This window comes from Sus scrofa, chromosome 10, assembly GCF_054392235.1.
Source record: "Sus scrofa isolate SSC_HxYL_T2T_F1_AM1 chromosome 10, Sscrofa_HxYL_maternal_Yorkshire_Landrace_v2.0, whole genome shotgun sequence".
NCBI classification, from domain to species: domain Eukaryota; kingdom Metazoa; phylum Chordata; class Mammalia; order Artiodactyla; family Suidae; genus Sus; species Sus scrofa.
This window is the reverse complement of record NC_139392.1, coordinates 26,407,307-26,434,415: the sequence shown is the minus strand read 5'-3', so window position 1 is coordinate 26,434,415 and position 27,109 is coordinate 26,407,307. Positions and strand designations below refer to the sequence as shown.

The 27,109-nt window shown below is 58.3% G+C and overlaps 1 protein-coding gene across 2 annotated transcripts in view; it reads right to left on the bottom strand.

The window, feature by feature from the left end:
- Positions 1-26,595, bottom strand: part of PKP1 (plakophilin 1) — a 46,106-nt gene extending 19,511 nt beyond the window's left edge. For both annotated transcript variants that reach the window (XR_014818275.1, XM_084980750.1), the window contains exons 1-2: positions 26,189-26,595; positions 17,334-17,440 (exon numbers count right to left, since the gene is read on the bottom strand). Coding sequence is in view for 1 of the 2 variants with exons in the window: in XM_084980750.1 (XP_084836876.1) it covers positions 17,334-17,440; positions 26,189-26,390 (309 nt within the window). In the remaining variant the exon portion in view is untranslated. The remainder of the gene's footprint in view (positions 1-17,333; positions 17,441-26,188) is intronic.
- Between the last annotated feature and the right edge of the window lie 514 nt (positions 26,596-27,109).

Sequence of the window (27,109 nt, the reverse complement as noted above, 5' to 3'; positions counted from 1 at the left end):
AAATAAAAACTAGAGAGTGCAGTGCAGGGACAGAGGACACGGCTATTATGTCGAATGTACTTCTAGCTGTGGGCTGTACTCCGAACAGTGTGACACCGATGGGTCCCAGCAGGTTCTGATCCAGGAGCGGAGGCCCAGGGAGGAGATGGGAAGGGCAGCAGCGGGACATGACCCCGGTCCCCCGGTCCCTCGCCCTGCTACCCTGTGCCCTTGCCGGACACCTGAGCTCCTGATCGCCTGGGGCCCTCAGACTCAGCGTGGGAGAGCACTGTCCACTGTCACCTCTCTCCGACCCCCTCCGGCAGCCTCCTCTCTGCCAGGGCAAGAAGCAAATGGCAACAGCCACTGGAAGGCGACCCGAAGGGCCAAAGGGGGGGTCCTGCTCCCTGGGCCTTCTGCACACCCTGTCAGGAGGGCAGTGGGGGAGAGGCTGGCCGGGCTCGATCCTGCAGGAATGCTTATAACAGGGACGTGCGCCCGGGCTGTGGGAGCCCAGCTGGGGAGTTGGGCACCCTGGGAAGAGGCTCGCTGGAAGGGAAGCCAAGCTGTCTAAGGAGCTTTCCCAGGAGCTCCTGGGCGCCGGGTCTGCTTGCTCTGACTTGTCCCAAGACCAGAGGCTCAACACACAGCCTGAGAAAATGTCTCCACAGGTGTTGACTTGGGCTCAGCTTTGCTGGGATGAGCTGGGGCAAATGTCCAGCAGCCAGAGCCTGCCTGCTCTACCCCAGAGAGAGGGAGAAAGAGAGCGAGAGCGAGTGTGTGTGTGTGTGTGTGTGTGTGTGTGTCCACGTACGGGACGGTGGTTGGGCAGCCAGGTAATTCCCCCACCTCCAGATCCAGCCTTCAGGGCAGGGGAGGCCTCTCCTCTCTGCAGGGAGAGCACCTGTGGGTCCAGCTCCTGTCAGCAGGGAATCCAGAACTCAGAGGCCACCCCTACTAACCTTGGCAGTGGCGCTCTGGTCAACTCCACCCATACCTGCAGCTGTGTACTCAGGAAGGAGCGGCCAGCCATCTGCCCCAAACTGGGTCAAACCAGCCAAGCCCCCCAGGAAACTGGTGTGTGGGCTGGGGGACAAGGAGAGGCTGAGGTCAGAGGATAGGGCCACATCTGAGCACCCACAGTAGACACCCGCATATCCCAGGAAAGGTGCATGGGGGCCTCCAGGCTGCGGGCCGTGGCCATACCCCCACCCCTTCTGTCTGGAACAAGGGGGACAGAGCCCTTGGAGAGAAGGCTGAGCCTTAAATGAAAGGAGCAGAGGGCACCCTTGTTTCAGTAAATGACACGCCTGGGCGTCACCTAGACCCCCCGTGGAGTTCAAATGCTCCCCTGGCACAAATCCGGCGCAAATGCAGTCCAGCAGCTGAAGCTCAGGGTTTGCTGCCTGTGCTGGAAGGAGCAGCGGGCGCCCCACTAAGTCCTGGGGAGAGGGCTGCCCACAGCAAGGGTGCCAGCTGCACCACAGGGGCAGATGTCAGGGGCGGAGGTGGAGTGGTCCTGTGGGGCCACACCCCGGTGGTATCATCTGACCCAGCTCGTGTCGGGGGCCTCAGGCGGGCTGGCTGTCCGGGGATGGCTGCGGGCAGCTGTGGACTACGCTCCCACCATCAGGCCTCTGCTGTCACCTGACAGTGGGACGAAGCCTCCTCTCTGCCTGGCCAGGGCTCCTCAGGTGCCCCAGAGGGCCTGGCCTCCCCTCCCAGACCTGCTATCCCGTGGGAATGTCAGGGCGTCTCAGGCTCAGGGCGCTGAGGCTTCTGCAGCCCCAAATGCAGACTCTGGAGCCAGGTGGCTTGGGTTGAGCTTTGGCCACATCAACTGCCCAGGGGGTGGCTTTGGGCACACGTGCCTCGCTTTTGACCTCTGTAAAGGGGCATCGAGTAGCTCCGTGTTCATGGCTGTTGAAAGAACTCAGTGTGGAATGTTTGGGAGGCACTTATCACCGCGCAGGATGGAATTGCTCGTCTAGGGGACCATCGGGGTCCCTCTGACGCTCAGACTGGGGACAGGCCGGCTGCCTCTGGGACTTGCCTGCCGAAGAAGCTTCCAGGTTGGCACACGAAGGGGTGGACTGGGCAGCCAGACAGCCCTGGGAAAGGGGTGCATGCCTGGCTGCTCCCGTCCCAGGGCCACACATCAGGCTCCAGGGGTTTTGGAAAAGCAGAAGCGCCTGGTCCGCGCATGTGGGCAGCCAGCATGAAGCTGGCCTCAGGATGAAAGGGGGCGCTTTTTCCCGCATGGGTGCTGTCAGCTCTCAGGCAGGACAATTCCTCATTGCACAGGATGCCCCAAGCACTGTGGATGTTTGGTGCCCCAGCCCCCAGGCTCTCAACATCAGTAACACCCCACAGCCATTGTGATCAGTGAGGATACCCCATGCTTTTCCAAACACTGCCTGTGGGTCCTGAGCAGCCGCCAGCCTGGATGGGGAGCAGGGCAGCACGTGGCTCAAGTGGCTCACGTGTCCACAGTGGGCAGGAAGGCTGTGCTGGCCAGGCCGGGTCTCCCAGGCCTACGCCCACACAGACACACACACGCAGACACACACATGCAGACACGTACAGACAGACACACAGACACACACACACACACATACACACAAGCCCTACTGTCTGGTTATCTCACTTCCTTGGGCAACTCCAGCCCCAGGTGGGATGGGCCATGGCTCAGAACATTCCAGAAGCTACGAACTTGATTTCCTGGGAGCAGAGCTGACCTCAGCCAGAGAGCAGACTGGGCTGGGCAGCCCCAGGGAAGCCTGGGTGGTGTGTCCAGAGGGACAGGTTTCTGCCCCTGGAAGCATCTAGGCGGTTCCCTGAGCCTGGCCCTGCTCGGCTCCCTTTTCTGCTAATGACTCAGGTCTCGAAACTCACACATTTTCTCTGCCTCTTCCTTTGAACTGTGGCATTTTGCCCTGCTCAGTGTCCCCCAGCCCCTCAACATAACACCTCTTCCTGCTCCTCCTCAATCAGGAAGTTCTCAGAGGTCAACCCTTGTCACCTGCAGGCAAGGACGAAACGGGGTGACCAGACCAAGGCAAAGCAACACCAGCCCGAGGTCCAGGGCCTCGAAGAACTGGACCCACTTGGCTCCTGGCAAGCCCCCTGGGTCCCCAGCGGCCAGGTGCGGGCTGGGCAGGTAGAGATGAAAGGTGTCTGTGTCCCACCTCCGAGCCCATTTTGAAACCCAGCTTCTGCCTGGCAGGTGGGGCCGGCCAGACCGGCTCTGGGCGGGATGCACCCTGCCCCTCCCTGCCCGGGCGCGCGCCCAGCCCGTCGGTAGTGTCATCTCCAACGCCCTCTCATGAGAGTGAGTCCATGGGCCATTTCACGGGGTCCTCAGGTCTGGTGGGCTGGTGAGGGGTCTCCTGAGAAAGGGCCTGGAGTGGAGATGCCTTGGGATGGAGCTCAGTTCCATTCGCTTTGTGTTCGCCATCCCCACTCGGTGCCAGTCAGGGCCCCAGGACAGCGGGCAGACTGCAACCCTCTGTCCTCCTGGAAATGCGGTCAGGATGACATCATGTGCTGGTCGCAGGTGACAGGGCCTTCCCACGCGGCCTCTTGGCTCCTCCACCCTCCCTGGGGGTCTGGAGGGCACAGGTCCCCTCCCAGCAAGGGTTCCCTTGGGGATGGGACCTGGGGCCCAGGGCATGGGGAGCGGCTGCTTACTCCGCAGTCTGTGTCAGCCTGAGTCACCACAGGGGGCCCGGGAGGGGTGGGGGTGGGGGAAGTGCCGGGCCCTGCCCCCTCCTGGGAACTGCTCTCCCTCTGTGGCTAGGAGAGGGTCCCACCCTGGGCCGGCACGCCCTTCTCTCCCTGGCACACAGTTTTGTGCAGAGTGTGGGGGACAGAAGAGCCCTGGGGCCTGGAGGCAGCTCTGGTGGGTGTGCCTCCTGTGAACGCCCCGGGTAAGGAGATGGCCCCGAGGTTCTGTCACCTGCACCCAGGGAACAGTCTGTGAACTGAAGGACAAGGCTGATGGGTGACCAGCTCCCAGGCTCCAAGGCAACACTCCCTGCAGCCACCATCCCCAGATAGAAATCTGAAACAGCCTGATCCTAGGAGCCTTTTTTAATCACCTGGATTCTTTTTTTTACAACTGCACCTGCGGCATATGGAGGTTCCCAGGCTAGGGGTAGAATCAGAGCTGCAGCTACCGGCCTATACCACAGCCACAGCCACGCCAGATCCGAGCCAAATCTGTGACCTACACCACAGCTCATGGCAATGCTGGATCCTTAACCCAGTGAGCAAGGCCAGGGATTGAGAGTCTTCATGGATATTAGTCGGGTTCTTAACCTGCTGAACCACAGTGGGAACTCCCTCACCTAGATTTTTTTAAATGTGAAAAAAAAAAAAAAAAAGAAAGAAAGTTCTGATGTCCCCTCTGGGAGCTGAGATTTGACCAGAGACCTGATGAAGAGTGGCTGTGTCCCTTATAAGCCTGGAAGGTGGGGACTGAGTGCACAGCCACCAGGGCAGAAGTAAGACATGTTTTCTGAAGTATCTGGACAGTGATGCCCAAGTGGAAAAGAGCCTGGAACAGTCCAGGCTGTAGCCCTCGGGTCTTTTACTGGTGCTGCTCTCCAGGGAGGTCACGATTCCGGGGAAAGAAGCACCTTTGCCCTCTTAGGCTCAGGCCAGCAGGAGGGCCAGGTCCCCTGCTGCTGCTGCTGCTGCTGCTGCTGTGCACCCAGCACCTGGCCAAGAACTGGCCGCCAAGACATGTTACGTCCGAAAGACAATGGTGCCAGCTCCAGGACCCAGCTCCAGCTCCCAACTCCAGCACCTAGCTCCCAGTTCCAGGACCCAAATCAAGTTCCCAGCTCCCAGCTCCTGCACCAGTACCAGCTTTAGCTCTAGGATGCAGCTCCCAGGTCTGCCTGCTCCCTGCTTCATTGCTAAACTGTGGGAGAAACTGGATTTTCTGAAAATCTGTGCTTGGATCTCTCCCCCAACACATCTGAGACAAGGCTTTTCTCCGCTCCTGACCCCTCGGGATGGGTTTGGGGCTCGAGGACCCCAGAATTCACACACACAGACGTCTCTGATTCACTCTGGGAAGCACCCCCTGGCAGGTGTCTGCTGCTTTAGAAGCAGCTCTCAACAGGCCCAAGAAGCAATGGGCCACCTCTCTCGTGGGCTCAGATGAGTCCCAGGCACCTTCCTTCTGCTCTCCAGGAGCCCCATGTTCTGTGGTTGCTTTCAAATCCACTTCCGGCTTTTGAACCAAGACCAACCCCTTTGTCCCAGTGATGGTTCATCCCGGGGAGGGAAAAGCATGGTCCCTTCCAAGGTCCCAACATGAAATAATTCCTGGAGCCTCAGATGAAGTGCCGGCTTTCTGGGAGAGCATACCTGAGGGTCAGGTACCCCCACTCTTTGCGGGGAGCCTGGGGGGGCTCCCTGGCCCCCTGACCTGCCCCCTGTGCACTGAGCCGGGAGGTGCTTCCCAGCCCTAAGAGGAGAAGGGCCAGAGGCTACAGGTGCTTCCTTGGCCCCCAAAAGAGCTCCTTGGAGACTCCTTGCTGAAGGAGCCACTTCTGCTGAGGACACAGCCAAGAATTTCACAGGAGGGGAGGGAGGGCTGGCTGGACCGTCCAGGGCTTACTGACAGAACCCCCTTTGGAAGATGAGCTTGTGTGTGTGTGCACGGAGATGTATGCACACCTGCCTACATGCACACTCCATGTGCACACCTGCCTGTGGGCTTGTGCATGGACGTATGCACACCTGCCTACATGCACACTCCATGTGCACACCTGACTAGGCTTGTGCACCCACGTGTGCACACCTGCCTACACACACACTCCATGTGCACACCTGCCTGTGGGCTTGTGCACCCACGTATGCGCATCTGAATACATACACACTCCATGGGCACACCTGCCTATGGGCTTATGCACCCATGTACGCACACTTGCCTACACGCCATATGCGCACCTGCTGTGTGGGAAACACATCACTTCGCCGGGGGTGGATTCAGGTGGGGAAGGTCTTTGGAAGGGCCTTGAACTTACCCTAAGAACACCACAGCAGGCCTGGCACTGGACAGTTTGCAAAGAGCTTCCCCAGTCACCCTCTTGCTGGAGCCTCCCAGCCAATGAGGTGCCGGCGCAGACGGAGTGTCCACATTCTCTTGGAGAGCATCTCTTAAGCTTGGAGGACCTGAGGCTGGGCCGAGGCCATGCAGCTAAGACAGCGTAGACCCTGAACTAGGACTCAGGCCTCCAACCTCTCTCGGTGTCCACCCTCCAGCACTCGGCCACAAGTCAGCGGATACGAGCGAAATCTATAAGGCCAAGAGCCTCTGCAGGCCCCAACACCTCTGGCTACTTGCTGGCCCTGACCACTAGAAGCCCCCTCTCCAAGCCCCAGACTCAGGCGGTACCTGCCCCCCACCCTCTGCCTGGCAGTGGGAAGTCCCAGGAGATGTTTAGGAAAAGCGTGGCTGCTTCACTGTGTGACAGACATGTGACAAGGCTCTGGCACCCACAGAGCCGGGCTGGAAGGCCCCGTCCCACAGGATGCCTGTGGGCATGGTGGCCCTGTGATCACAGCAAGTGGCTGTCCTGGCCAGGGTGGTGAGAGGGAGGGCATGGAGAAGGGGGCCCTGCAGCCCTGGAGCCGCACCTGCCCAACCACACACGCTGGGCTGAGAAGTCAGGACGACACGTGACTGATGTCACGTGACTGGGGCCGAGCCAGAGTCTCCTGGAATTAGTCAGGTCTTGTTGAGCTTCTCGGGCTCTTGAAGCTGGGCCATCTCGCTCCCAGCCTCGGGCCAGCCTCGGGCCGGCCTCGGGAGGAGCAGGGCCTGCCCTGAGCCCCCCAGGCCCTCCAGGCTCCCTGCCCAGCTCTTCCTGCAGATCCTGTCCAGGAGCAAAGCAGCCGCACAGAGCTGGGCAGCCAGCAGGCCCTTGGTCAGCATAGAGGGCCTCAGACCTCGGCAGAAACCACAAGAATGCTCCACTCAGAAAGGCCTTCGCTGGGAGTTCCCCTCATGGCTCAGCGGAAACGAATCTGACTAGCATTCACGAGGATGCAGGTTCGATCCCTGGCCTCATTCAGTGGGTTAAGGATCCGGCGTTGCCGTGAACTGTGGTGTTGGTTGGCAGCTACAACTCTGATTTGACCCCTAGCCTGGGAAGCTCCATATGTCAAGGGTATGGCCCTAAAAGACAAAAATTAAAAAAGGTCTCTGCTGGGCAAGGGGTGGGGAGGCAAGGGGGTACCCTGGTCCATTTTCCCCTCGGCCCTCAGCAACTCCTGACCCACTGGACCAGCTTTGGGAAAACAATCCAACATGATGACCTATGACCCTGGACCACCCCCCCTTCAAGTGTGGGACATGCTCCTTCCATGGTCGTGAGGTGACTTTAGGGCATGGAAGGGCATGGTGCTATTTGATGCCAAAGCTCCTAGAAAGTTCTTTCCTTTTCCACTATGCTCACCACGAGGAGAAGGTCGAGGTTGGTGCCAGGATGCTTCTTGAATACTAGTCAACCTCCCTTTTTGAGCCAAAAGGACAAAAAAGCTTTATCTCTCTGGAAGTAGATAATGATGGGTTTCCATTCTTTTATTTCTTAGTGATTCTCAGGTATGGTAAGCCTTCATTTAGGCTAAAGGCCACTGTTGTGTTTTTTCAAAGTTACTGAGACATCGTTTCCTTCCAAAATAAATGCCTTGCAATTTAAAAGCAAGTCTATTAAAAATAAGTGAATAACAGTTGGTGTGATGGTTTTGTGAAAACAGTGACAGCAGAGATCGGATGACACGGCGGCTCCTGCTATGACCGTGGGACAGGGGCACTGGGCAGTGGGTCCCAAGGTCAGAGTTCTAGTCCTGGGTCTTCCCTGACTGTCTGTGCAGCCTTGGGCAGTCACCTCACTTCTCTGAGCCCCAGTTTCCCTGACTAGAGGCACCTGTGACGCAGCCGCACTGCAGTCACACGCCCATCTCCCCAACCTGGCTCAGAGCAACCTCCACTGCCTCCATCCCCTTCCAGGCCCTGCGCTTGTGTGGGTGAGGGGAGGGGCTCCCTGTGGAGCCCCCGGAGCTTCTTCCCTTCCCAGCTATGTCTCTACCTCCCCCCAGCCCCCACCCCATTTGATTGTGGTTTTCAGCTGAGTCTGCTCTTCTGGGGCAGGGCGGCCTCCGCAGAGACTCGCCAGGGCCCTGGGGGAGGATGCTGAGCCCCACCCGAGCGAGGGGAGGGGTTGGGAGAGGCCCCTGCATTTGTCTTGCTGAGCCTGGTTACAAAAGGACCGCTGCCACCAGGAAAGAGGCACCAGCTGACCTGCCCAAGGCTTTGTTTCGATGGCCCCCCTTCAGCACCCCCCATCACTACCACCTCCATGGGTCCCGATCCATCTTCTCTCCCAGGCTCCCAGCCCAGTTGGCTCCTTCCTGCTCTCACCCTCTACCACCCGCCCCGCAACCCTGCTGCTGCTGGCTCTGCCAAGTCTACCTGTGAGGTTCCGGGCAAGCCCCTGCACTTTGCCATAGCCTGACTTCTCCGCTAATGAAATCGGAACGAGAGCCAGGTCACCTCCTGATGCCAGAAGGACTGAGACCAGGTGGGGAAGCGGAAACGAGATTACCATGCATCAACTCAAATGGGCCAGAATTCAAAGGTTCTGAGGCCCGGCCTTCCTCCCCCCGAGGGCCCATCGCACTCTCATGTGGGGGGCCTGGCAGAGCCCCAGGGCCCCGTGCTCCCGCCTTCAGGGGACCAGGGCTGGTGCTGCACTGAAGGCTGGGCGGTCACCTGGTCCCACTGGCCACTTAGAGACTTGAGGCCTGGAGAGGCATAAGGACCTTGTGCTGCAAATCTTAGCTTTCCTTACATGCTCTCTTATGGGTTTCTTGTGCTAGCCAATTTTTTTTTTTTGTTTTTTTTTTGTCTTTTTAAGGCCGCACCTGCGGCATATGGAGGTTCCCAGGCTAGGGGTCTAATTGGAGCTGTAGCCGCCAGCCTACACCACAGCCACAGCAATGCCAGATCCTTAACCCACTGAGCAAGGCCAGGGATCGAACCCGCAACCTCATGGTTCCTAGTCGGATTCGTTTCCGCTACGCCACAACGGGAACTCCTGTTAGTCATTTTTAACTATAGTCTGGGGACTTTCAACACTTGCTGGGTAAGTAGATTAATTCTCGTCAGGACTGAAAAAGGGGTGGGGGGCAAAGATGAAACTCACTCCTGGTCTTCTGGAGCAAAATAAAGACTACAATTGTCCCCGATTCTTCAAGTCTTCCCTCCAGAGTTTCAGAGGCTCTACTTTGAATCGTGTGTCAGAAGGATGCTGGGAACAATGGCCACTCCCGAGGGAGCCTCCTCCTTAGGGGTGACACGGATCAGACATGACCGGTGGAGACTCGCAGATGGATTAGAGACAAAGGCAGATGTACCCCAAGCTCTGACCCCTCCCAGGAGTGGGGAACTCCTTCCCGGGCATCATCTGGGAGGCCGGGCGGGCTGTGTCCAGGGCTGGTCAGGCTCCCTGCTGCCACCAGCCGTTCAGCTGTGACATCTCGCCCTGAACATCGCCACCCAATTGCCTGCCCCTCCCCCCACCCAATCACCTGCCCTTCCCCCACAAGGGTCCACCTGCTGAGACAGGGACAGGTGACATTCTGCCCCGTGTCTCCTGGGCCTGGTGCTGCTCATGCGGCAGGAGGAAGGAGGAGCTCAGAGGCGCGCTGTGGCCTTGGGGTCCCAGAAGGGGGCTGCATGGACCCTGGAGCTGCCCCTCTCGGGGGGCGATGCCTGTGCAGGGTGTATAATTGGAAGATGGGCCCAGGGCTACTGTCAACCCCGGCCGCAGGCCAGAGGGATCCCTCCACCGGCCCCTCTTGGCTCAGGGCATCTCCTGGTTCAGCTGCCTGCCAGGAACCCACCTTGGATACTGCCTGGCCGGCCCTTCTCCCTTCGCAAGCCCACGGCGCTGGCCTCGCTCCCTGGAGGAGGGATACCTGATCCAGAATGTCAGAGCCCAGGAGGCAGCCGCGTGGTAAAGCTGGGGCACGGCCAGGATGGTGGTCCCGGCAGAGACCCCTGGGCAGTGCTGAGCCGGTGCCCTGGCCAGCGGCCCTCTGGCCTCTAGAGTCCTCCCTGGCTCACCCGAGCCTCAGCCAGGAGGAGCAACCTCTTGGAGAGGCTGTGGTCATCCCTGCGGGGAAAAAGCTCTTCCTCCTGCTCTCCGACCCCAAGCAGGGACCCCCATGGACACAGCCACCCCAGGGGACACCCCAGCGCAGGCATGGAGCTAGGTGCTGCTCCTGCAGGGCTGGGACCAGAGGCACCCGCAGCCCCACAGCCTCACCTGCCCCCCCCCAGGCACACTCTGTCCCTCAGCAGGTGGGCGGGGGCGATCCTTGTCTATTCTTGTTGGGTGGGAGCTTGGGGCCTGTGGGACTGGGTGGGGTGAGTCACTGCTGGCAGGACACCCAGTTGGCAAGCAGGTCCATTGCTCCCTCTTGGGGCAGGAACTGCCGCATGGGACAAGGAGCCAGTGTCTCCTCATCTTTTTCTCCCCTGGACTTCAGCCAGGGAACCCAGCTGGTCTAGAAAGCTCCCTAGAGAGGGGACTAGGAGAGGGGGCTGGGTCTGGGCTGTCCAGGCAGGGGAGCTGCCAGGTACAGTGGCTTCTGCTTCCCGGCTGGGCTGCCTTCCCTCTGGAAAGCTAAAGGGATCACGGGTCTGCTGCCTCTCCATCCGGCTGCAAGTATTAATTAACTGCTGTTTTCCTGGTGCCTGGAGTTGCCCAGATGAAAGCAGGGAGGCAGTGCTGAAGCCATTATCCACCCCAGGCCTGGGGGGCGGCCCCACCCGCCCAGAAGACCACGGTGGGGCCCTGGCTATGGGTCCTGCAGCTTCTCAGAGGCAGTTCTCAAGCTGCACAGAACCCTGAAAAGTCAGGGCTGAACGCATCCTCGGCTAGGATCTAGTCCAACAGCCTTGCTCCATGGATGAGCAAAAGCCAAGGTGTCAAGAGCTAAAGACCTTCAGGTCCCGCTGCCTGTAGCAGCCATGTTGAGACCAGAACCCGGCCTCCTACTGCTGAGGGGATGCGCTCATCCTGCACCCCTGATGGCCCTTTGGAATAAAAGCTCCCACCCCTTTCAGAGCTGGGAAAGCCGAGGCTCAGGCAGGCTAAGGACTTGCTGTGGGTCACATAGCCAGCTGAGAGCCCAGGGCTGGTCCCTAGGCCACCTGCCTCTGGGAGCAGTCTGTGTTACCTAGACCAGCAAAGGCACTCTCTTTTAAAGGCAAGGGTCCTGCCACTTTCTCTCTAGCAGCCCCCAGCCTGACATGGCCCGGGACTCTGCTCCTGTGGTCCCTGTATGCCCATGGATCACAGGGGCCAAGTTTCCATTGTGCAACCCCAGGCCTCTCTACACAAGAGGGCCACTGGCTGTCTGTGGGCCGGGGGTGGGCAGGGCCAGGCCTCCTCGGGGGGGGGGGGGGTCCCTGTCGTGATGGAATTGTCAGATACTGACTGTCACCTGAGCAAGTGTGGCTGAGAGAGAGATGTCTTAGTGACTCCCAGGTTTATATAGAGAGATGGGGTCAGTGACCAGGATGAAGGTGGAACTTCCCCTGGACGCTGTCCTGGGGCTTCTGTCCCCCGAGCTGGGCTGGTATAACTGAGCTCGGCGGAGGGACTCGGCGTGTGGCCCCCGCCCCTACCCCAGCCAACCTCCTGCCGCACTGCAGGCTCCTCTCCCCTCCTCTGCCGCTCAGCTCCGCACCCGAGAGGGATGCTCCGGTCCTGTCTGTGACCAAAGCACCTTTCATGGGCTGCCCAAGACGGGCTTCCCAGCTTGTGAATAGGAAACCCCATCAGGGCCAGAGGCATCAGGAAGGGAGACGACGGCCTTAATCCAGAACATTCCCTGGGAGTCTGACTTGTGCACCTGCCTCAGCTTTGTCTAGGACACACCCAGGCGACAGAAGCCCATTTTCAGCTTTGGACAAAAGGGCTGTGTCTGCAGCCCCTCCCATTCCCGCCTCCCTTGGCCAGCTCTCAGCTGACCCAGGAGAATGGGTTCAGGGAACCCGGGACAAGGAGTCTTGGGGGGGGGGTCCATGCAGCCTCCATTTCCCACCCTCCCAAGTATCTGCTTGGGTCCCCGGCCTAGGAGAGGGTGCCTGGGGAGGCTTGTTTTTACTCCAAGGAATGGGGGAAACACACACCCTGGCCTGTGTCGCCAGGTCCAGCAAATGAAAATAGGGGACACCCTGTTTAATTTGACTTTCAGATAAACAAGTCACCTCTTAGGATAAGTATGTCCCAAACATGACATTTCAGATAAACAAGTCACCTCTTAGGATAACTATGTCCCAAACATGACTTTTCATTGTACCGTGCTTGGCTCCCACTCATGCCTATGGCTGTGTGGCTGCAGCTTGAGACTAGGAAGGAAAAAGGGCCACTCTCCTGGGTCTTTGGTGCCAGACTGACTCCTCAAGGGCAGAGTAGGCTTGGCTGGGGGGCAGGTAGAAAGGAAGTGAAGAGATCTGGACTCCTGGGTCTTTTGCAAATCTCTGGGACACGAGGTAGCGTTAAAATATTGAGATTCAAAAAAAAAAAAAAAAAAACCATTCAAGGACCATCACCAACAAAAAATACCAATGCCTGGAGCTGTGATAGAAAACTCCACTGGGGAGTTCCCATGGTGGCTCGGTGATTAACGAATCCGACTAGCATCCATAAGGACGCAGGTTCGATCCCTGGCCTCGATCAGTGGGTTAAGGATCTGGCATGATGTGAGTGTGGTATAGGCTGCAGATGCAGCTTGGATCTGGTGTTGCTGTGACTGTGGTGTAGGCCAGTGGCTACAGCTCCAATTTGACCCCTAGCCTGGGAACCTCCATACATTGCAGGTGTGGCCCTAAAAAGACGGAAAAAAAAGAAAAGAGAAAGAAAACTCCATTGGGTTAGGAGTTACGAGGCCAGAGGTCTAGGGTCCCATTAATGAGCCACGTGACCCTTGTCCTCACTGGCCCTGCATGTCCTCAACATAAAACGTCAGTCTTGCTGGGGTCGAGGATTCCCTGATGTGTTTCTGAGAACTGGGATCACAGAGCTGAGTCTGTTCATCTGAGAAACAGGGCTGGACACACCCTGTCCTTGGCCCTGGCTCACTGGCTCCTCCCTTTCCAGGTCCCCAGCCAGCAGATATGGTCGGGGGAGGCCGGGAGGCTGCGGCGGCCATCGGAGAATGGACCACTGACTGGTCCAAGGTCAAGACCACTGACTTTCTTTGGGCCAGTTTTTTCTTTCCCCTTAAGCCCCCCCCCTTTTGTGTGTGTGTGTATGTGTGTGTGTGTCTGAGAGAGACTTTGTTTTATTATAGGAATCTCTATCTTCAATTTTCTTAACTTGTGAAATAAATGGTCCTAGATTACAAATAGTATGATCTATTTTTTGGCTTTTTAGGCCTACGCCCACGGCATAGGGAAGTTCCCAGGCTGGGGGTAGGGGGTCAGAGCTGCAGCTGCCAACCTACACCCCAGTCACAGCAACGCCGGATCCTTAACCCACTGAGTGAGGCCAGGGATGGAACCTGTGTCCTTATGGAGATGATGTCGGGTTTTTAACCAGCCTGTGCCACAACGGGAATGCCTATCACCTATTTTTTTTTTAATTAGAAGATTATTGCTAATACAGAATATAAGGTAAGATCATAAAGTAACATCACCTTTTTAATTTATTTTTAATTAAATTAATTAATTAATTAATTAATTTGCCTTTTTCTAGGGCCGCACCTTTGATATGGAGGTCCCAGGCTAGGGGTCTAATCAGAGCTGTAGCTGCCGGCCTACACCACAGCCACAGCAACACAGGATCCGAGACGCATGTGCGACCTACACCACAGCTTGCGGCAATGCTGGGTCCTTAAACCACTGAGCAAGGCCAGGGATCGAACCTGCGACCTCATGGTTCCTAGTCAGATTCGTTAACCACTGCGCCATGACGGGAACCCCTTTTTTTCATTTTTTTTTTTTAAACATCACCTTTTTTAAAACCATTTTTAGGACTTTCTTTTTGGAAGTGCCCACAGATCTTCTGCTTATTTAGATAATATTACACTCAATGGGGGCAGATCTTTGTTATCTGAAGTTGATGTGATTTCTGGAACCGAGACCAAAATCTGAGGAGCGAGGCTCTCAGAGCCATTTCTGGTCACCATTTCTGGTCAAAAACAGATCGTAATCACACAGAAATGGGACTGGTTTTCTTCGATGGCCCCTAAAATGACACTGGTGACAATCCTCTTTTTAAAACACATTTTAGAGGCTGCAGAAACACTTTGAGCAATGGCAGAAATGGTGCAGCCCTCCAGGGTGGCAACCAACAGCTGCTCACTTGATCTGCTGTCTGGTCCCTACTTCCGCCAACCTCACGTTCACAGGGGACGGGCCTGGCTCGGCTATGCAGCCTGGGGAAGATCTCGCGGCCGGATGATCTCCCCCTGTTCCCCCTCCCCTTAGTCCCAACCCGCTGGGTTTGGGCGCTGCCATCCTGCCCCGGTGATGTGTGCCTGGTCCCAGCATCAATTCTTCCATTCCCCGCCCCTCCCTCTGCCAAAGCCCCATGTGTGTGCCTCTCTGTGCTGTTCCCAGAGCCTCTCGGAGCTCAGTGGAGCCTCGACGTGCCCCGGCAGCTCCGGACCTGAGTCACATCTGAAGTCTCGCCAGCAGAGAAGGAGCCAGGAGGGCCGGCTGGGCCTTGGGTGCCAGGCAAGGGAGGGATTCTCACCGGTTGTCAGAAAACAGGCACAGGGCGGGTAGGGGCGGATCGGAGCTGAGCATTGAGCTAATGGATCAGAAGAAACGCTCAACACGGCCACAGTTCTCCTAAGAACCCCCGGCAGGGTTCCCCTGCAGGTCTCAGTTTCAACTCTCCATGTGCAATAGATAACCCCTCACTGCCTGTATGGTGACACCTCCCAGGTAATGTGACACATCAACCCCCAAGCCACGGCGAAGGGCACGGATGAGGACACTGATGCCCAGAGACGCCGAGAGCTTGGTCTCATGTCCCAGAGCCAGAGTGCGGCCGGCCCAGGGCTGGAACCCAAGCACCCAAGTTCTGATGGGACAAAGGGACCTTGGGGAGACTGCACCGCCAGCACATGACTCGTTCTGACTCTGGCCCAGCCCAGGGATCTGCCCTCCCTGCGTCTCCTAATCCCTTTCATGCCATCACTGTCATTCTCTCAGTGTCTGGTGGTCATGAGTCCTCTTACTCACACCTCTGCCTGATCTGCCAGCTTGCTGGGCTCAGTCAACTGCCCTTATCAGTTATCAGCACAAAGGGTATCAATGGATAGCAAGAAAAAGACAGGGAAGTAAATTTGCAGCAAACCTAGTGAAGTCTCCCCTTTAGTCTGACCTGTGACAGGCAAGAAAGACACCTCCTCCAAGATCAGCCCCAAAAGGAACTTTGACGGGAAAGATTCGAGCAGATGACAGAGAGCGCCTAACTCAGAAACCCACCCGTCTCTCTGTGGCCGGGGACCCGAGCCATCAGCGCGACATCCCTGAGCAACGCAGACTCTGAGCCAAAACTGCTGGAACCCAAGCCCCGCACAGACGGAGCCCAGAGTCTCACGGAGAAGCAGCCTCTCTCCCACAGGCCTCAAGGGACTCACAGGAGAATTCCCAGAACCACACAGGCTTGTGTTGAAATCGGCAAGAATAAAGGGGCAGAATTTGCAGACTGGGGGAAAACCTGGGCGTCACCTAGCCCTAACTCCCCGGATTTAGAGTAGAAAACTCCTGCAAGGACTTGTACGCTTAAACCAGAGCATCTGCCCCAGGGCTTGGCGCAGAGTTAGGGCTAAAGGAATATTTGTTCAGTAATGGATGGAGGAGCACAGAGGGTTCAGCTTACACAGGGCTGAAAGGGTCTGGAGTAGTCTCTCTGCATGCTAATTTATTAAAATTCTTAAGAATGATTATAATCAGGGTTTTCATGCACCTTATTTAATCCTGACAAACCACCCCAAGAGGCAAACTTTGTTCTACCCACTTTTTTTTTTTTTTTTTGTATTTTCTAGGGCCACTCCCGTGTCACATGGAGGTTCCCAGGCTAGGGGTTCAATTGGAGCTGTAGCCACTGGCCTATGCCACAACCACAGCAACACCAGATCCGAGCTGCGTCTGCAACCCACACCACAGCTCACGGCAACGCCGGATTGTTGGCCCACTGAGCAAGGCCAGGGATCGAACCCGCAACCTCATGGCTCCCAGCCAGACTTGTCAACCACTGCGCCATGACGGGAACTCCTCTATCCACTTTATATGTGGGGAAACTTAAACTAGGGTGTCCCTAACCCAAGGCCACACGCTCAGTGGGTTGCAGGGCTAGAATCTGGATGCAGGTTTATCCAGCTTACACTCTTGAGCCACCCTCCACTTGGGGACACACTCCTTTTTTTTTTTTTTTTTTTTTTGTCTTTTTTTGTCTTTTTAGGGCCACTCCTGCAGCATATGGAGGTTCTCAGGCTAGGGGTTGAATCGGAGCTGTAGCTGCCAGCCTATGCCAGAGCCACAGCAACGTGGGATCCGAGCCATGTCTGCGACCTACACCACAGCTCATGGCAATGTCGGATCCTTAACCCACTAAGCAAGGCCAGGGACCGAACCTGCAACCGCATGGTTCCTAGTCGGATTCGCTAACCGCTGAGCCACAACGGGAACTCGGGGACACACTCCTTATTCAGGGCCCAGCAGTGGCCACCCCTCCTGGCCTCAGGGGGCCTGTAGAGCCCCCTCCTTGGTTGTCAGCACGTAACTGAGGAGTGGGGTCCCTTTAGGATTTTTCTGGACACATCTAAATATATCCACACCTGGACAGCAAGAATTCAAATGGCTTTCAGATCCATGATCAAATCAGACATATTGGGAAATGGACTCTTTTTCTGGCCACTCCCGTGGCATGCAGAAGTTCCCAGGCCAGGGTTCGAACCCACGCCACAGCTGCAACCGGAGCCTATGCAGTGACAATGACGGATCCTTAACCCACTAAGCCACCAGGGAACTCCTATGGACTTAACAAGAAATGCCCTTTTCTTTACGCTTTATCTAAAATGTTCTCATTTGAGACATTCAGAAACGTCCAGTCGGTGCAGACAGGAGGCTACAGTCGGAGCCAGCTCATAATGGCCAAGCAGATGGACCTGGTCAGAGATGGGGGGCTCACCTCCTGATAGAAGCAGCCCTTCCCACCCTGCCCCACTTTCTCAGTGAGCAGGACGCCTTTCTCCCGCAAGGACCCTAAACCAAGCCCGCAGACCTTCCAGGAAGCGGCCCTTACCGGATAGCCCCACGAGCCGTTGCCCGCCTGGAACTTGGTGTAGTAGCTGCCCCGACTGGCGGTCCCGTAGTTGTTGTAATTGTCGGCCAGGCCATCGTACAAGGAACCTTGGGGACAAGGACAGGGGTTAGGACAGGGATGCACGCTCTGCACCAGCCCCCCTCCCCGGAGCAGTCCCACTGCACCCAGGCGCCCACACTGCGGAGACCAGGTCTGCCCTTGGAGGAAGACGAGGACAAGGCACCTGCCCTCTGCTCATGTCACCCTTGCTCTTCTGGCCTCCTCCAGGCGGCTGCAGGGTCAGCTCTGAGGGGCCTGGCTGACCCCTTCCTAAGAGTCTACCCTGCTTCCCCGGGTGGGGCTGACACCTACAGGTCAGGAGTTGGCCTGGAGGGCTTTGGACCACCGCCGTCCTGTTCCAGGGGATCACGACGCCGTGCTCCACGAGGATAAGCTTCCCACTTGGGGAAGACAGGCAGGAGCTCAGCATGCCAGGTCCAGGCCCAGGTCAGGGCCACAGGGCAGCAGCGGGGAACTGGAGCCAGAGCGAGTCGGGACGCTGGTTTCCAGTGCAAGCCTCCACCCCCCCCACCCCCCCGTGACGAGGGGACCTTCCGCCCCTCCTTCATCTCCCAGATGCTCCAGCTGCTGAAGGGGGAGCAGGCATCAACCTCAAAGGCCCAGCGAGGGCTAATTACTGTTTTCCCAGGGCTTGGGGGCCCCCAAATGACAGGGTCTCAGGGAGGACAGAGTGTCATTATTAGGGGCAAAGTGGCTTTGGATCATGGCAAGAGCCTGGATGTTGGGCTCCTTCACCAGATGGCAGGGGAGCCCTGAAGGGCACCTGGACACCACGGAGCTGGTCTGCCCACGGTCCTGCTGCCCGTGAAGCGTGACTGACAGCGACCTGCCCACGGCTCTGCTCACTCACGCCCCTGGCTGCGTCTACCTTCCCTCCTGGCCATGGCCATTGCACGGCCAAGCTTAAAAACTCCACCCAAACTCCACCCAAGGGGCTGTCCTGCTGCCCGAACCACAGGTCACATCCCTCCTGCTGTCTCATTTCCTAGACCAGGAACCACACCAGGGACAAACCACTGCTCTGTGGCCTGGGCGTCCTCTTATTAAATGATGCGCTCTAGGAAGTGGATCCAGCATTGCGGAGGGTGTGAGCTGATCCCACCCGGCTGTTAGCCCCTCCACATCTGCCAGCTCAGCGATGCCGGTGGAGGGGCAGGGGGGACCAAAGCATCTGGGCCAGGGGGAGAAGGCGAGGGGGGCGCGGGGGCAGCTTTGGAACGTGAGTGGTCCCTGCCTGGGGCCACCTCCTTTGTCCAGAGCCAGGTGACCCCCCCACACACAGCTCCTAGGAGGGGCCACTGCCCCATTCCCCAGGCCCAAGCCATGGAGGGTCACCTGGACACTGGGGCTATCAGCTGCAGCAGGGACAACCTGTCCCGGGAGCCTGGAGGTGTCAACACCGGTCCTGGCCCTGGGCCTCTGCTTGTAGGAACAAGAGGCCAGCCTCTCCATACCCAAAGTCCCTCTCTATACCCAAAGCGACATGTGCCAGATGGCATTCAGGGGAGCCTGACCTCTATTCTCTAGGGCCAGGGTTCAGCTTGCAAGTTCGGGCATCAAAGGCTATGTCCCTTCCTCCTCTGCTGCCAGCCCCCAGGTTCTCCCAGAAGGGTCCCCACCCCGGAAAGCCCAGGCCTGACTCCCTGAGTCCCTGACTTCCTGTGAGCCTCTCCCTTTCTCCAGAAGCCCCCTCTGGAAGGGCTGCCTTTGTCAAGAGGAATCTGGGGGCGATCTTGGGGGCCTGGACGCCCAGAACTAGCTCTGACCCAGGTACCGGCTGCAGCCAGGACCGCAGGCAGCAACAACTAGGGTGTGGTCCACTTCCCTCCATCCAGCCCACTTCTGCCATCCCCCCCACACACCTGGGGTGGGGCAGGTTGGGGTTGCTGGGGCAGGAATCTCTCACCCAGGGGCAGGGGTGGGTCAGCCAGCTGCTCTGGATGGAACATCTGGGGCAGTGACAGACAGAGTTCTAGGACAGGGTCCCACGGGGCCCCCCCACTCAGGAGGGGGTCTGTCGGCAGTGATGCCACCAGTCATTGCCCTCTAGGTTGCCAGACGAGGCATCTCCTTCCCTGCCCCCACCTGCCCGCCTCCTCCTCGTGCTACACATATGGCAGGAGGGAGTTCTCTGCTGTGGAGGCAGATGACCTCTGAAATATCCTATCATCAAGGCCAGCCCCTCTGACCCAGGGGGGCCTGCAGTGTTGACAGGTGTGGGCTGTCACTCTCACTTCTGGTTGGGCCAAGGACTCCAGGCCCTTCCAGGAAGTTCCTGAAGGCACCACCCCTAAGATCATCTGCAACTCGGGGTCAGACCACCTGACTCCCACCTATAGCTGCTTGGCTTGGCCTCCTTGTGACAATGAGGCTGCCATCACACCAGCCAGCACGGCTTCTCCAGCAGAAGGCAGCTGCCCTTGGGCCCAGGTTTGGAGGGAGGGGAGTCCAGAGACCTTACACACTGGAAGTGTGCCGGAGACCCAAAGGGGTGCAGGTGGGGGCAGGTGCTTCTCCCACAGCAGAAGCGAGGTTTCCTCTCCTGACCTGGTTGGTGGGTCTGCTTGGTAAGCACTATCCTCTGAAAGTCAAGTTCAGCAGCAAGAACTCCTCCTCACTGAGAGTGATGGGGCGGCTCTGATGGCTTCTCCACGAGCCCCTCCACCTCTCTGACCTCAGTCCGAGAAGCCTTTCCTGATCATCCCCACCTGGCCCCTGTACCCTGGCCCTCAATGATGACGGTGCCCTGGTGCCTGGAGGCTCTGGGTCCCCATCACTGCATCATGGGGCTGGGATCTCTGACTCCACTCAGCCAGGCCCCCATTCCCACCCAGTCTTTGGTGGGTGGGTGGCTGCGGAGAGAGGAGCTAGGACTCCCCAGCCTACCCCCTTGGGGAGGATTCTCGGTAGGGGAGGGGAGAGGACCCCGGCACCAGCTCGACTCACAGTCATCCCGCTCTTCTCTTTGGAAGGCCCACGAGCAGGAGCTAAGAGGGCAGTCTCTCCATGAAGTTGATGTGTGTCCTGCCAGGAGGCACCTGCCCTCACGGAAGCCCGGGGTCAGAGAGCAAAGGTCTGCCTCCTGGGCAGCTGGTGCGCTGCCCATGCGCAGCAGCATCCGGTCACATCAGGGCTCCAGGGAGAGCAGCCACCTCAGGAATCGACCACAAAGCCGCTGGCGCCCCAGGGCCCCATTCCTTTGAGCTCCCCCCTGTGTCCTGGGCCAGTGCAGGGGGCTTTGAACATGGAGGCCCCTCCTTTGTCAGGACACTGGCCAGGAGCCCTGGCCCATGACTCACCCTCTTCACCCCCAGGGTCCCAATTGCGTCACACCCACCACACCTGAAACATTCCTTCTCTCCTTCTCAGCCAGGCCTCTCCCTGCGCCCAAACCCAGCACAAAACCAGCTTTCCAGCTTCCCCTCGCCATGACCACCCCCCCACACACACACACCCACCCTAAACCCTAAACCCTCCAGCGGAGCTGTGTCAGTGCTCAGCCCACCGGCTCTAGTCACTCAATGCCGAAATTCTAGGCATGTGTGTGTGGGGGGCGGGGGTGGTTCCCCTACCCCAATCCCAAGACCTATGGACACTGGCCAGCCTGGCCGACAGGCTGCCCAGGGCAGAGATCATCTGAAACATCTGTCCCCCACCCCAGCCTCCCCCACAACTGTCCCTTGCAAGTTACAGGCCCTCAGAGAGGTGTGTCTGTGAGTCTGGCCCATGTCTCCGCTGGCTTCTGCAGCTACATCTGCTCCTCAGCACAAAAAACTTGAGAAAGGGAGCCCACTATGTTTTGGCCTTGAAAATGCCTTGACTTCACCCCCTGAAGTCCCTCCAGATTGCCCAGGAGGGCTAGGCCCACAGCAAGAAGAACTTAAGTGAGACAATAAGAAGAACTGTCAGAAGACACTTCTGAGACCAGCTCCCCTGCCATGTTCAAGTGGGCAGGAGGGGTGCCTGCAGGACAGTCCAGCCTCCAGATGTCTCCCATGCCCCCTGCCTAGGCCAGCGGGGAGTTCGTGGACACGCTGGCCTGTCGCGGACCAGAGGACTTCAGCTCAACCCGACCGGGCCCTCTGGTGCCATTCCCTCCCCTTTCTGGGCACATGTAACAGAGCAGAAACACCAAAGCAAACTGGATCACCCTGGCCCTGTCCTCTCCTGTCCCTCACCAGCACACGTGACTCCTTTGCGCCCAGCTGGGGCAGGTTCAAACCCAACTCTGCCCAAATCCTGCCTCTCTTTCTGACAATCTGTGCATAGCCACCACTAAACCTAAGAATTGGGCCAAGGGTAGGGGCACCCTGGGGACAGGACTGGCACAGGGGTAGAGCCAGCACCGGACTCCAGAATAAAAACTTGTCACTAGCAACTGCCACACTAGATATCTGTCCATCCGTGTGTGTGCGCATGTGATGGGGTCGGTCCCCATGTCGGGTCCCTGTGCCATGAGGATGGGGGTGAGAACAGCAATGTTTGAACTTTGCTGTACATCGAAATGGCCTGGGGGCTTTTAAGAGTCCACTGCCCACGCTGTCCCCATACTAACTAAACCAGAATCTCTGAGGGCGGGACCCATGCCCCGTAGCTGCGTTCTTGAAAATTCACAGATGATTCCAATGGGTAGCCACGTCAGAGAACAGGGCACTTGGGGGTGTTTTTGGTGATTTGACGCTTGCCAGAGGGAAGCTGTGAGGGGTACACCTTGAGGAGAGGAGGCTTTCCCCAGCTGCAGGTCTGCGGAGGCAGCGCCTTATACAAGCTATTTCCACTGATCTAATCCTACCTCTTAGCGCAGAGACCCAGAGAGAGGCAGCAACTTGCCCAAGATCACACAGTTGGCAGTAGATCCACGGAGAACTAAGCCTCCTGACAGTGGCAGGATTCCTGACGCAGCACAAGCTGCACAATGGGGCGTGTGTGTGTGCGCGCGCACGCGCACAAGTACACATGTGTGCACAGGTGTGGTTATACGTGTGCCCACGTGTGTGCATGTATCCTGTGTGCCCACAAAGCCCTGCATGTGACGCTGTCTTCCACAGAAAACATTCTTTCATTTTGTTCAAACATCACCCACCTTCTAAGGTCACACCCTAAGGCAGATTTCTAAACCTAGAACCACCGCTTATAAATATTGATATTTACAAGTTGGTGTGTGCGGAGACAAATTGGTTTGGTTTTGTTTGTTTTTCAGTCCCTGCCGAGATGCGGAGCAAAGGAGCAGGATCCAGGGGAACAGTGGTTGCAGGGAAACATGCCAGGATACATGGCATTTCTGCACGTGTTGTAACAAGCTGATGGAAATTCTGGCTCAAACCTCAGCTCCGAGCCAAGAGGCATTGTATAGAAACAAGAGCTGGTTCACTTGAAGTTTAATTAGTGTGTTTCACTGCTGGGACAGGCAAAAGCACAGAGCCCTTTCCCACCTCCCGTCTCAGCTTTGGTCCCGGGGAAATAACCCCAGAAGTGGTGCGTGTTCCAGGCTGCGGTCAGGACGAGGCACCTTACAACAGGAGAGAGAACAGCGCGTCCCGGGGCGGAGGTGCACACACAGACACACATGCAAAAAGCTGCCCAGGAGGGGCCCTAAGGCGGCGGGTCCTCTCTCCCCAGGGGCCCCCCAGGAGGGCTCAGGCCGTGCTTAGCAGGTCCCTGCCCCTCAGGTGGGAAGTGGCGCTTCTGAGAAGCATGGGGACGCGGGCAGTGTGACAGTGAGCTAGGGGGTCCCTGGAGCACGGTGATGCAGCAGTATGCAGAAGGAAGGAAGCTGATTCCATGGAGCCTCGTGGGGGTGTGTGGGTGTGGGTGTGGGTGTGTGTATATGTATGTGTGTTCGCGGTGGCGGCAGTGGGTTTGGACTGGGATCAGATGAAATTGGGACTAAGCTTTAGGAGGAGAATCCAAGGGGACGCATAAAGAACGTGAGTGTGTAAGTGTCGGGTCCCGTTCCCCCTGCCCAGCCAGGCCTGATGCCAGTGTGCCAGCCCTCCCCAACCCCCGCCCCACAGTTCCCCTGTTCTGACTCCCCACTCGGGGGGGTGTCAGGGTTTCCCAGCCCCCTCCTCCAGCTGGGCAGCCTTGTCCCCTGGATTGTTGCACCTGCCCACCCTCGCCCCCCCCCCACCCCCGCCCCCCTCCCACCCCCGCCAGACCTCAGGATGTGCAGGCAGCAGTGCTTAGGGGCCACCTCAGGGAAAGGGAGTCCACCGGTCCCCAGCAGCTCCTCCTCCCTGGGGATGGCCTGACAGGGTGGGGCATCTTCCTCGGGCCGTGTTTCAGGGAGGGCACGGGCAGAGACGGGCGCTGGTGCCAGGCCCCTTCCACAGGGACCCTTCCTCGAGCCCTCGGTGGCTCAAGGCCATCTAGCAGGATGAAGACAGCCCCTATGGAGACACCACTGAGCGGAAGCCACTCCTACTGCCGGGACCTAGGGCGATCCCCTCCCGACCTCCATGGGCTACAAGGGGGGCAGGTCCTCTGCAGGCAAGGAGGGGGCAGCTGACTTTCTTCAGGGCAGGGACCCAGGAGAATCAGAGCCCAGAGAACCCCCTCCTCTAAGGAATCTGAGGGAGAGTTGGAGCCCGTCCGGGTGCGAGGGGAATGGCTTGCAGTGTCGTCTGTCCACCGCTGCCAATTCAGCCTCCCGGGAAGCAGAGCAGACTCACAATGAAACCAAGACACCAAGACAAAGGGGGACGGAAGCTTGGAGAGGTGTCCCAGAGCAAGCAGGGGATGCTGGCAAAGAGGAGGGGAGCCTGATGAAGACAAAGCCAGATAAACCAGAAACACCAGCTCCAGGTGGCCCAGCTGCCTTTCCCAGATACGATGATGCTGCTCCCTCCGCCGCCGCCGCCGCCGCCGGGGGAGGCTGGCCGGAGTCAAGGGTGGAGGGGACACGCCTACAGGGCCAGTCCTCTGAGAGGTCAGCATCGCCACCTGCCGACGCCCCCGACAGACTTTGGGATGGGAGAGTGGAGAGAAGAGGGATGGACGCCGGCCACAAAAAGCAAGTCCAGGGGCAGAGCACTCCATGGCAGGTGCTTAGCCAGTGCCCCATCGGTGGGAAGAAGGGGCATTTCAGGCATTGGATGGTTCTGAGACTTTTCTGGAGCTGTGAGCCCCCAGCTCAGGCCACAGACAGAGCAAAGGTAGCATGGGGACCTGTGAGCCTTGCACAGGGGAGTGGGGATGCTGGCTTGAGCTGTGGCTGGGCTGTGGCCAGAAATGTGGACACTTTGTTTCCCAAATCTGCTTTGCCCAGAAAAGGTTGGAAGCAGCTACCAAGGCACTGAAGAAAGGGGCAGGAAGCAAGTGCTTTGAAGGCTGGGACCCTGGGTGGGAAGTTGGCATGAGGGGAACCCGGGGCCCAGACCAGGGCAAGGGACACAGGGCCACGCAAGCTTTGGGGTGGGATGCAGGAATCCTCAGCCTGCCGCGTTCTCTCCTGCAGCTCTGCACGGGGGTGCCACCCAGGGATCAGAGAGAGACAGAGGGGACAGAAGTAGAAGTGGAGCTGGGGTGACTGTGTGAGCGGGAGAACAGCATCCATCCTCTTTGTCTCTGCCTCCTAACTACACCCATTCTCCCCTGACCAGCACACTCTATAAATAAATCTTTTTTCTGCTTTTTTTTTTTTTTTTTTTTTAGAGTCACACCCCCAGGCTAGGGATCCAATCAGAGCTACAGCTGCCAGCCTACCCCACAGCCACAGCCACGCAGGATCCAAGCCGTGTCTGCAACCTACACCACAGCTCACGGCAACACCAGATCCTTAACCCACTGAGCGGGGCCAGGGATTGAACCCACAATCTCATGGCTCCTAGTCAGATTTGCTTCTGCTGCACCACAATGGGAATACTCTCTCTCTCTTTTTTTTCTTTTCTTTTCTTTCTTTTTTTTTTTTTTTTTTTAATAAATCTTGGTTGCCCTGTGCTGGTTTGCAGTCTATAGATTCTTTAAGAGCATTTAACTAATTTTAACTATCGAAATAAATAGAAGGTTCACTGATTTGTGTGTAATTCTTACTGGAAACACTTTTATTAAAGTATTGGTCTAGAAATGCTTCACAGATGCCCGCCAGGTATCATACCTCCTCCTGGAGTTTCAGGGGTCCCACCCCCTTCCCCCTGGCTGCCCCAGTGGGGCGACCTTACCCATGGTCAGGAGGGGGCTGGCCAGGGCAGCACCTGGATGGGACAAGTGCCCACCACGAGGGCGGGGAGATTCCCAACCTTGCTAACCTCACCCCCTACTCGCTCCCTAACACACTTGCTTCTAGTCAAGCTGCATGGGGCAGAGCCACTCCCTTGGGAAGGAAGGCATCCTAGACCCCTTCCAGGCCTCAGTCCCCGCGATCCGCCATGGCCTGGGATGACCTTGGAATCACCCTTGCCCTTTCCAGTTGTGAGGCTTCCGCTAACCAGCCGCAAAGTTACAGGGGCTTGTGGGTGCCTTGAGCCACCTCCCAGGCCACAGCGCCCCTCCTAGGCCCAACTTGCGACTCTAGGCAAGATGGGACGGGGGCGGGGGCACACACGACAGGCAGCCCCATAGAACAGGGTGCGGGGGCTGTTCCCCAGAGCAGGTTGGGGAAGAGAAAGCCATGGGACCAAGAACGTTCCAATTGTGTCTCTCGGTAAGCCCGCCCTCGCGCTCGCCAGCGCGCCATTGAGCAGAGCGTTCCGGCCCCGGGGGCGCGCGCCCCTTGCCCGCCACCCGCCAGGCGCTCTGGGAAGAAGCGCAGGGCCGCGCGGGCATCCAGCCTTTACCTCGGTTGGAGTGGCTCAGGGTGGACGACTGGGACGACTTGGATTTCTGCCTCCTGACGGTCATCATCACCTGCTCTTGCACGCGCTGCCGGCCCGACGTACCGGTCTTCATCTTCTGGTCGGACGGCAGAGCCAGCGTCGAGTTGTCCTGATCCTGGAAGCATTCGTAGGCCAAGGCGGTCTTGAGCGGAGAGTGGTTCATGGTGGTGCGGGGCGTGGGGCGTGGGCCTGGAGAGCCAAGCGGTGCTGCGTGAGGAGCGGGGCGCGCAAGGTGCGGGGCGGCGGCGGGACCGGGCTCTTCTCGCGCTCAGCGACTCACTGTGCCCATAGAGCAATGATCCGCGCGCGTCAGGGCTCCGGTTGCTGCTCCCGGCGCCTCCACCCCGGTCTGTCCCTGCTCAGGCACTGGCGGGCCCGCCCTCCGCCCGACTGGATATACCGCCCCGCCCCGCGCCGCCCCCTCCACGCCGGCGCGCTCCATCCGAGCCGCCCCGGGCGCTGCGCTGCGCTGCACAGCGGGCCGGGCGCTCTCGGGGGCAGGGCTTCGGAGGCCGGGTGGACCGCTGGCGGCTTCCCGCGCTCTCTTCCTTTCTCCCCCTTCCCTCTCCCCACGACCTGCGGGAGGTGAGGCTCCCGGGAGCCACCCTCCTTCCTGGTCCTGGGCGCTCAGGGCTAAATTAAGTCCTAGACTTCTCTCTAGGAAAACGGGGTCCTTCTCCACTGGGCCCCGTTCACGGCTAGAGGCCCATCGCCCTCTGTCCCGAGGTCTGGGCAGAGAGCGCAGCCCCCTGTCCCACGCTCAACTCTAAGGCAGCTTCCAACCTGCAGGAAGTGGGTGGGGGCGTGTGGGCCGGGGCCAGGAGACTTGAGATGCAAAACCACAGCCTTGCCATCTCCAGCAGGGGCTTGCTGGGGAAACAC